At 22.4% G+C, this 11,713-nt stretch overlaps 1 protein-coding gene and 1 non-coding gene across 2 annotated transcripts in view; one reads left to right on the forward strand and one right to left on the reverse strand.

The window, feature by feature from the left end:
* Positions 1 to 5,626, forward strand: part of LOC105368269 (MD-2-related lipid-recognition protein) — a 6,148-nt gene extending 522 nt beyond the window's left edge. Inside the window, exons 2-4 of the mRNA XM_011507249.1 lie at positions 773 to 898; positions 3,431 to 3,603; positions 5,522 to 5,626. Of these exons, the coding sequence (XP_011505551.1) occupies positions 773 to 898; positions 3,431 to 3,603; positions 5,522 to 5,611 (389 nt within the window). The 3' untranslated portion in view covers positions 5,612 to 5,626. The remainder of the gene's footprint in view (positions 1 to 772; positions 899 to 3,430; positions 3,604 to 5,521) is intronic.
* A 5,731-nt stretch (positions 5,627 to 11,357) lies between these two features.
* TRNAS-CGA (transfer RNA serine (anticodon CGA)) lies at positions 11,358 to 11,439 on the reverse strand. The gene has a single exon. It is a non-coding gene; the product is annotated as a tRNA-Ser (tRNA).
* Between the last annotated feature and the right edge of the window lie 274 nt (positions 11,440 to 11,713).

Here is an 11,713-nt window from a genome sequence, read left to right on the forward strand (position 1 = left end):
ATACGCATTATTACACTTTTCATTTTATCCTATTTGTAATAATGCATCGTTAATTTTTAATCTTTAATATTCATTGATTTTCAAACATTATTCTTATCTTATATTTATTTATTACATAATTATGATTATTATTCTGTAACTGATATTTGCGTGTATTTTTTAATGCTTCGACATTATTAAATTTATAAAGTAAAAAATGATTATAACTATTTCAAATACTTACTATTGTATAAGTGAATGTAGAATGTAGAAGAATATAAAATTTGTAACTAAAAGTAATTCGTATTTACAAATTTAATAATTTCAAATTAATTAATCTACCATTTAGAAAAGAAAATTAATATTTCAATTAATTATCAATGATAATAATAATTTAATATTCAAATTTACTACATTTACTTTCATTATTGTTTCTTTCGTCATGGAACAATTATTAAGAATACCAATATATTAATATAATTTAATTAAAAAATTTTTTAATAGTCTTTCATATAATATTGGTTAAAAAATTATTATTATCCTGACGTACAATTGGTTATATCGAATTGGATTTAATATTACTTCTTAGAGTTCTCTACAAAATATTGGATAAATTGTAAATGTCAAAACATTCTATTTATACTTGTAATACAAAAAATATTTGATATTTACAATCATACATTTAAATTACTTCCAACAATATTCATGTAAAATTAATCTATTATGAAATTACTATGCTTATATTGTTTTAAATACTTTGGTTAATAATAATAATCTCATATGATACATATAGCTAATACACCATCATTCTGCGAAATTAATGAAGTACGTGTCAACCCTTGTAAAGAAGCAGCACAAGGCAAAGCTTGCAATCTGAAGAAAGGAGAAGATGCAAAAATAAGCTTTGATTTTACTCCCAGTAAGTTATCCTGTCATTAATAAAATTTTTATGAACATTCGACGATCGAAATTGTTCCATTAAATCTCATAACTATATGAGATTTATAAAAATTGATAGAATAAATTATTTTTCATTAGCGAAGATTTAGATATTCTACTTATCAAATTCAATTTCTTTTTAACACATTATATTGCCAATACGATGAGTAAATTAATTAAATTTTACCACGTTATTCGTATAACACATTACGTTTACTATATGTTTTTCTATAATTACCATGAATAAGTCTTATTTGTCATAAGTATAACTTAATAATTGTTTTAGATATACTCTCTGAATAGATCATGAATTTAAAAAATAGCTTTAACAAAGAGAATATTATTACAAATATCTTTGAAATTAGTATTGGTATGAATATTTTTCAATATTGTTAAAAATACTTAGATAGCAGTGGCATATACAATTGAACATACAACTTTCTATTTGTTACGTCTTTATTCGATTACAAATTTCATGCTCATTAGGCATTTATAAATTTAGTTTAATTGTTACTTGGTAATATAATTGTTAACAACTGCAAAGTCAAGAAATATTTGTTAAAGTAACAATAACCTTACGTATTTATTTGTCATATTTTATTTTGTAATTTAATTTCTTTCCATTCCATTTACTGACTAATTTAAAATTTCAAATAATCTTCACTGGTGTATGCCTATTAAAAATCATGATTTGACAATTTACTCTGATTACTCGATATAGAAACGAGGTTGCTTTCATAAGTGAGTGACTTCTCACAAGATATTTTTTAACCGCTAAATTCTGCTCACTATTAATGAATTAAGCGGGCTTGTAGACAAAATTTTAATTAGATTAGTTGCTTGAAAAATAATCTATCGTAATTTATAAATTGATGAATGCATAGTTGACCAATGAATAACAAAAAAATCTCATATGACGAAACGTAAATGAATGTACTATTTATATAGAGATACCTGCAAATAAACTATATGCTATACAAATAAACTATAGAGAATTATTTAAATAAAAACGAGCATCTAAAAACAAATAAGTATAGGCTATTGAATTACGTTTTTTCGAAATGGAAACTGGAAGATATCGCTCTTAATTATATATATATTTTAATTTTAAAAAGTTTTAAAAGTAGTTTTAGTTTTAAAACAATATATAAATCAAAGTATGATTATTCTTAATTATATATATATATATATATATATATATATATATATATATATATATATTTCAAAAAGGACAGAAGTGTAAAAAGTAAAGATACATATGACATAAATGGTAGACAAATATTCGTTCTAATAATCCAGAATAATAAATGAATAATGCTAAACCATAAATGTATGATAGAATATTTAATTCAATAAAATTTAATAATAAAATAATTTAGAAGTAGTTTGCTCAATTCGTTATAGTTTAATTAATACAAATGATACTGAATATCTTGGCGTACTCTTGGCCCGATCATTACTAAAATCCACGAATATTTGGAACTATCGGACAGAAGTTTCGAATTAAATGACAATTTTTAAAATCCTATAAAATAGATAGAGTAGGTAAGATATTAATTAAATTTATATAAAAATATAAATATTTTTTTAAAGAATTTAATTGCGCGTGTCGTTTTTATTAACAGTTTAAATTTGAGTGAATTTTAACATGCACCTTTCTACGACGCATTATTAGCAGTGAGAAGGAATACTTATAAATAAAACGACTGGCACAGATTTATTATTTTTTTTATATAAAATAAAACAAAAATTTATATTAATCTTATACATGTTGAACAAGAATAAAATTATAAAATAGTCGGCTAATGGTAAAAATATCAAATACGATTTTATTAGAAATGCAGCAGCACATTGATTTAAGCTAAAGTCACCTTTTATAACAATAAAGTAATGTAATAGAATAATCTTAGTAGTAACCTTGAATACACAAAGTGATACACAATATTATCGTTTGAGAAATGAAATATCTATACGCTAGACTTCATATGTACAAACAAATATGTTTATAGGCATCATGCATACACTTACATATTTTTATATTATATTTATCGTTATCATTAAAAATAATTAATTTGTTATTTTCAATATAAACAATGATCATTCAATTATAATTTAAAACAATTTATCCGTAGAACATCGTTTTTTATTTATAATTATCATTCTCAGTTAGTTAATTTTATCGTACGATATTTTGCAAGTTTTGATTTTAATTTATAATCTAAGTTCTATTATTGAACGCTAATTTAATTATTGATTTCTTCGTTAATATGAGCAAAATTTCGCTTAATTAATTTAAAATCATTTGATATAAGTATAAAAAGAAAACTATAAAGATTTTCGACATCAAAAATAAGTTTATAAAATTTTACTATCACTGCCACGCTTATTTTCCAATTGAATATGTAAATTAACGTATAAATAATGTTATTTAAAAATAATATAATAAATATGAGCAATCTATGTACTTCTGTATAACATTTATTTAAATATTATATAAATATATTTACTTCAGAATTCACATCATCAAAACTGGAATCACGTGCTTATTGGGCTAATCAGCTCGTTGATTTGCCTTTAATGGGTATGAAAACCGACGCATGTAAAGATGGAACTGCTTGCCCGATAAACAAAGATGCTAAAAATACTTACACAATTAATTTGCCTATTTCGAAGAAATATCCTGTCGTAAGTAACTTTAATTAAATTTATATTTTCGAAAGTATAATTTTGTTTCGTTCGTAAACCAAATTTTTTCATCAAACCTTTGAAAATTGTAGTATAAAACATAGATAATAGTTATTAAAAATTTTATTATTCCTCAAATGTTTCATACAATAGGAAATATTTGCAGCATGAAAGTAAATCGAATAACCCATTCAAAACATGCTAATTGTAGTAGCTAAAATAAATAATTTTTTTCCATAAAGATCAATTCCTTTACTCCCTAAATTTATTTTATTTTTATAAATATGTATTATATCCTGGATACGACTTATTAATTACAATTGATAATTCAATAATTATTTTATCGATAAATATGTAAAGTAATATTAGAATAAGTAATAATAGAATGTAATAAAATATTATATAAGATAAATTACTTTTTACTTAATTTTCATAATTCATTTATTCATATTTTTCTGAAATAACAAAATATACAAATTAATATTACATTAAAATTCTGTTTTTATGATACTTTAAATTCATAATAAATCAATTTAAACGAGCTCGATTTGTATAAGTTTTAAATTTTTAAAAAGTTTTTTATATATATGAAATGAATTAATAAAATAATAAACATTGAAATAGTATTCGAAAGTAAGATTTCTCATTCAAACGTACAAGTTTGTAAATATACAAAACTAAATAAAATACAAATAAATCTACGAAACATCCAACTTATGGATAGACTAGATTATATTAATAGTGAAAATTGATTAAATTTAATTAATAATTATTAATAGTTTCAGAATTTTTAAAAAATTTGATTACGAAGGACATGGAAAAGCGATGAAAATATAATCAAGAAATTTGGCATTTTCTTTTCTATTTTCTACTTTCCATTCCTACCTTGTTTATATTCCAGTTTCCCTCGACTATCTCAATTTAATTATTATGTCACGTTCCACGATTGTTTATTTATTGTGTACTCTTTTAATTTTAGAAGAGTTAATTTCGTTACATGAGCAAAGAAATTATTTTTATCAAATATTTAAAAATGATTATATTTGTTAACAATACTATAAGTTCAATGAATTTTAATTGAATGAATTTAAATGATAGATCTTTTTCCTTGATTATAAAATTATATATCTTATCACACATCTTCAAGATTTATTTAGAAATTAAAAAATAATTTGAAAATTTTAACAAATGTTATAATGTGTAAGTGTACGTGCAAATTTAAACAAATAATTTCTTCAATTCAATAAATCAATTTTTTCTTACCTAGTAATTTGTTTTGTAAGTAAAATTTTCCTTTAAAAATTCGTATGCTAATAATTAGCCTTATTTTATGCTGGAATTATTGAAAATGGTTTTTATTAAAATTTATAATATTATGATATTAACAGTATATTTTTAATAAATTATATGTATTGATAGGAAAGCATGCGTATAAAATGGTTCTTTAATTAAATAAATTATTATAATAGTTTCTTTAACTAAATATTAAAACAAAAATTAATATATAAAATTCATATGAATGCATTGAAGATAAATTTATAAATAATATAAAAATTAAAAATTCCTTATAGATATATTATTAATATTAAAAAATCTATGAATAATCATATGAATATAAATGAATAGAAATGTGTAACAACTTTAGTTTATTTAAAGCATTTTTGTAAAGTTTACATCCAAGTTATGACTATATCTGTAAACTTAAGGTATTCATTTTTTTTTTTTTTTTTTTTTTTTTTTTTTTTTTATTAAAAATAAGATAATAATGTAATTGTTTGCAGAAAATTATGTAGAATATAAAATATACGAAACTTATTATTTACATCGAGATTTGCAATGAATAACAATTTATAACTTTATTCATTAGATAATTACATATTTACTAAATTTTCATAGATAATTAATGATTATTTTGCAGAGACCGTTTGACGTCAAATGGAAACTGTGGAACGTTGAGAAAGAAGAAGAAGCCTGCTGTTTTATATTCCAAATAAAATTAGTCAAATAAAACCAATCACGAAATCATGGATTCTCTTTATCGTCACTTCATATCATTTAAATTTATCGACACACTTTCGACGAGAAAGTTTAAGATCGACATTTTCAGGAATTTACTAAATCATTCTACTAAACAACTTTTATAGATATTAAATTATTTATCTAAATGTCAAAGGTCATAAACATAAACGAATATTAATGTTACGAATAATTTTAATGTTACTATTAATTAAATATTGATATTTTAATAGAATATTAAAAAAATTATAAATTATAAATGAACTAATTGAAAGAATGTGAAAAAAAAGAGATAATAGTATAGAAAGATTTTGAAACTTTTAAAAATTGAAATTTAATTGGTATTTGTAAAGCCACTTAACCTTTTATATTATTATATTTTAATACATTTCTATGTTAATAAATATTAAAATTTAAAATGAAATATAAAAGTGTAGTCGAGTAACAACGTATTTGCCGTAATATGATATGCACCAAAAACATAAAGTCTCGACGCGCGTTTATTTTTTCTTCCCCACTTGCATACCTGTGGCTACTTACATGCATAAGTACGTGCGAGGAAACGTCGTCTGCCGTTGTCGAGGAAGAAGAAAGAAAGGGTGAAAGGAAAGAACACGTAGCTCATTTGGTGAGCTTCAATCTTGATCAAAAGGATAAATTGCGGTACGTTGGACGCACTGAAAGCTAGTCGAAGGATCATTAAAAAGAGGATAGAGTATTCAACTCGTTCCTAAGGAAGGCTGCCCTACTTTTCCACAACGACATGCGTTATTAGGACGTAGAGTCAAACAACGCCAAGTGCCAAATTGCCCTTTCAAGGTTTCTCGGCGACTATTGATGAATCGAGAAAGGAATCAAGCGACGAAACGATAACGTTTGATTCTTCGGAATCGCCAATCTCCAATACCCAATATTCTATAAAATATAATTTAAACAAATTAATAAAAACTTTCATTAATGTCGAATTAAGTTTCGAAAGCTTTGTTTTATTTCAGAATTATTATTATAAAATTATATGCCAACGACAACAATAAGTTAAAAAAAAAAAAAACAAAGCAGAAACAAAAAAAATATCGAAAACTGAAAGATATTTGATGAATATTTATTTAATTAGTAAGTACATTATTAAACTGGCTTTTATTATTCTTTTCTTAATATTCTATATCCGCTGATACTTTCAAAATTACTTTAGTTAATTTTCTAATACTTAAAAAGCATTGAATATGAGACTAACGCTAATTAGTAAATTTCATTTACTTGGAACACATGAATATTTCCAATATCTGTACGATATACTGATTAATAAATACATTAATAGAAAAGATAATTGGACAATTAGATTTATTCATTTATTTATTAAAAATTTGTCAGATGATGATTATCAAATCAAGAAAATGTCCTATTAACTGCTAGTGTGATGTGTTTTAAAGTAAATACATTTTAGTTTATTTGCATTAAAATATCAGATTTAAAAAGAATTTGAAACATTTCAGTGAATTAAAAAATAATTAAATTTCAACCTTATTAAACGTTCCTGTTATATTATTAATCTCAAAATAATAATTTGTAAGATTCTTAATTTCTTAAAAATCTCGTAATAATGTGAATTTTATTAATGTCGATCAATTTATCTTAAGAGATATAAATATTGTTGCTAATGTTGCATATGCTCTGTAAAAATATAAATAAATTTTTTTAATCGTTCATATATTTTAGCATATAATAAATATTTGATATATTTAATATTATTTGTTAAAAATGATTAAAGCATAGTAAACAAATTAATCGATGCGTATATAAAGACAAGAGTTATTTTATTATTATTATTATTATTATTATTATTATTATTATAAGTTATATATATATATATATATATATATAATGCAATATTTTTGTAGAATTAATTAAATGTAATAATGATATACGTTTTCAGGAATTACATTACCACTAGCATGAAAATATTTAAATTGCTTATATTATATTGCTTATATTTAACATATTTATATATACCTTATCGTATTCATTGTGGTAACAATTAAATATTAAAATTGACACTAATTAAATTATTTTAAAATATTGAAATCGTTTTGAAAATAAAATTAACATCGATACTATTTAAACAATTATTATCTTAATGCATACATGATATAGTTGTTGCATTTTGTTATAGCTTGTCCAAAAATATTTGAATACATTGTAGTAAAAAGCGATAATGCTAATAAGAAATTTTAATAAAATAACCCTCATAAACCACTTTATGCTTCGACTTTAATATGTATTTTAACAGATAATACCTATAATAAGTTATTAAAACATTACTTTATTTATATTTAGTTTAAAATTAAAAATAACTAATTTCAATGTCAATACTAATTATTGTTAATGTTTTTTTTTTTTTTTTTTTTTAATTAATGTTAATATTGTTATTGTTAATCTTAATAATTATTGTTAACTAATTATTATTAATGTTAATACTAATATCAAACAACCTATAGATTATGTAAAATCACATAAACACATTATTTATTAACTTCCCACTTCTGCACTCGATACATATATGTAATGCCTACAGTTCGAGCAGACTGTATTTATGCATGTGTGACGGTCTAATTAAAAATGCATATAAAAACTTAATGTACTTACATAATAGTAAAATAAATTTCAGTAATTATCTATAATTATTTATATTAACGATAAGTGTAAATTATTTGATTATAAATGCAAAATTTTATCAAATTTTCAAGTACATAATTTTACTTCATTTATTGTGTAATATTATATTGTTATTATAAATTCAGATATTCCATTGGCTAGAATAAATAAATTTATATATTTTGTTGATATTAACAATATTACTTTTTCATATTCAATTTGCAACAATAATTAAAAATCTTTGTCAATTTATCCTTTGAACTTTTGAAATAATTTGCAATTCGTGTTAAATTGAATATATAATACAAAAAATATTCTTACTAAAATGAATTTAAAAATTAAAAAAAAAAAAAGTACATTTGTAACAATTAAGTTAAATTTTGTTTTTGATTTTTCTTATTTCAATAAAATCCACAAATTCTTTTAATCCTTGAGCGCTTTATTCTCTTTTAATTTTATACAACATTATTACATGTTTTTACCCACATTTTCATACTTGATGATAAAATTTTTTTAAAATTTTTTTGTATAATTCCACTGATTTCTCTCTCTCTCTCTCTCTCTCTCTCTCTCTCTATTCTTATATACACATACATATTGTTTTATATCATTTAGAAAATTTGCTCTTATATTAATGTTTTTATATGAAGACAATAAAAATTCTGCATATAATAAATGATCATAATTTCATCTAATTCTCAACATTATTATTATTATCTCCTTTAAATGCACCAAATGTGTATCTTAATATTAAAATGAAATAAAATAAAAACTTTTGAAAATTTGCTTCTATTGGCAAAAATAAAATATAATTTATTAACATAATTTGGAATCAGCAAAAATAAAAAATCGTATTCATAAAAATGATAAAAAAAAATACAAACAATTTATTTTCATTATTAAATTTTCACTTTTTGCCTTTTCTTATTCTGTCTATAAATATTATATATTCTTTACATTTCTATATATTATTTGCTTGCAATTGTTTCATTATGTAATTGCTACCTCTTCTTTTACATTTTTTTGATAATTTTAGAAAATACAAACAAATAATCTTTTTCAACAAATACAAAAATACTGATAATTGTTTTTAGAAATAAATATCCAACTATGAAAATATTAGAAATATTAGTTTTTAATTACGATGTACTGAAATAATTAAAAACAAATTGGTACTTGTAGCCCAACATTAATTATCGTGCATAATCGATAAAGGTAAAATGCAGAATATTTTACAGGAATTTCATTTTATTTATATATTTATTTTATGTACCATTTCTTTGATTTTATATTCACATATGACTTTTACAATTACACTTCACTAATACTCTTAATTGTAATATTTGCTACGGGTGCATCTTTCTTTTACAAGTTGGCATCTATGCGTTGACTTTATATAATTAAAGCTACATATACATATATTTACATTTAAGTGCGTATGTACATAAATAGCTCTACATGCATTCATACATACATACATACATACATACATAAATACATACATACATACATACATACACATATATATAAACGTAAAAATAGCATTGTATTTTTGGAATAAAATTTTGCCAGATACATATTAAACATTTAAATAAGTCGAATGTAAAAGTAAATGTTATTATCGTAACTCTATAGTATATTTATGGCTTCAGGCAAAAACATATATTAAAGAGTTTGAGTGCTATTTCAAAGTATCAAATAATTTTAACTTAGAGATAGCCAAGGAAACGGTAAAATTATATGATTCTGATTTTGCTTATTGTATGATTTACTCAGCTGCTCATTAAATTTCAAGAAATATCCAATAGACCCACACACGCGCGCGCGTGTCAAAGACTTTAGAAAAGTAAGGAAGACATTAATTTAATATGTGCACACAAAATAATCAACATATAAAGTTTAACTTAATTTATAAAGTAGTAGTTAAAATAACGAAATTACATATAATTATTGAAAGTACCTTATTACATGAAACATTTGCAATCCCATGAGGCTACAATTTTTTATATAATGAAGAATCATCTCATAAAAATTTATTGCATTATTTTTAGGTCAGATAATGCAATACGGTTATGAAACTGTAATTAATTATAACAGACAATTTGCTATAAATATTATCAACATTTATTCATACAATGTAAGGGTATCTTCAAAGATAAGAAATTATTAATAGATCATAGGTATTGATAATATAAGCTATTAGTAATACATTTTAAAGAAAAAAAATGGCAATACTCCGATATCGATTTATTTATAGCTGAAGCCAGTTTAAAGACTTATACGTTGGATTAGTATCGTGAAATATTTCATTTTTTTATTTTCTAGTAACTAATGTGATCAAAGTTATAGAAATAAATTATCTCTCGTTAACAGTTATTCCTTACATCGAAAGACAAAGAGATGTCATAGCAACCAAATTATCTTTTGTGGAGATAATTTATTTCATTTTATTGTACTGTAATTTAGTTTACTAAAATCTATATCCAACATCTTATCAAAAAATTACAAAAAATTTTATATCTTCTTATTGGACACTTGTTTCTTCTTCTATAATAAATTCGGTTTAATATAATATAATAATATTTAGTAAAACATTAAATAAACTGTGCTTTTTTCTATTTTGCTACTCTACTAATTTGAAATATAAAAAATATCGCAATTACATTACAAGAAACAGAGCAGAGATTGTATTAATATTTAATGTTTTATACACACGCACGCGCGCACACACACCTATATATATATATATATATATATATATAATATTTAAAGTAAGGCAAATTAATGTACATTTCCATCATTCCGAAACAATAAATTTCTCTCCAAACATAAATTATTAACATCAATTTGAAATTCAAAGAATTGAAACGATAAATTTATTATTAATATTCAATCTATGTTTAGTTATGTTATGCATTGTTAAGTAAGTATTGATTCAATATAATTATTTTAAAATAATAGAATTAAAAAATATAGAAAATTAAACGGGAGACAGTTAAAAAATTTAATTTTATTATAAAAATCCTTTTTAATCTCTAATGAAAATCAAGCATTATCTATTGACAATTTGTAAAAGAAAAAAAAAACGCTGCGGACAGGATTCGAACCTGTGCGGGCAGAGCCCATTGGATTTCGAGTCCAACTCCTTAACCACTCGGACACCGCAGCCCGTGTTACGGGTAATTCATATTGTGCCATTTGACTGAGGAATAATTATTAAAATATTTATTATATTAGATATTTAGAATAGACAATCATTTTATGATAAAAGAAAAAATAACTGAAAATATACTGTAGAGCAAAAAAACAGCCATATACATAAATTTATGGATACAGAGGTAATTTAATTTTTTTTTGTACACCAATAATATCGTCTCTGAACAATTTTGACATTTCAACAAATAATTTCACAACCGAACTATCCTTGTGTCTTAAACGCATT

Source organism: Ceratosolen solmsi, unplaced genomic scaffold (genome assembly GCF_000503995.2).
Source record: "Ceratosolen solmsi marchali unplaced genomic scaffold, CerSol_1.0 scaffold6, whole genome shotgun sequence".
Taxonomy (NCBI): Eukaryota; Metazoa; Arthropoda; class Insecta; order Hymenoptera; family Agaonidae; genus Ceratosolen; species Ceratosolen solmsi.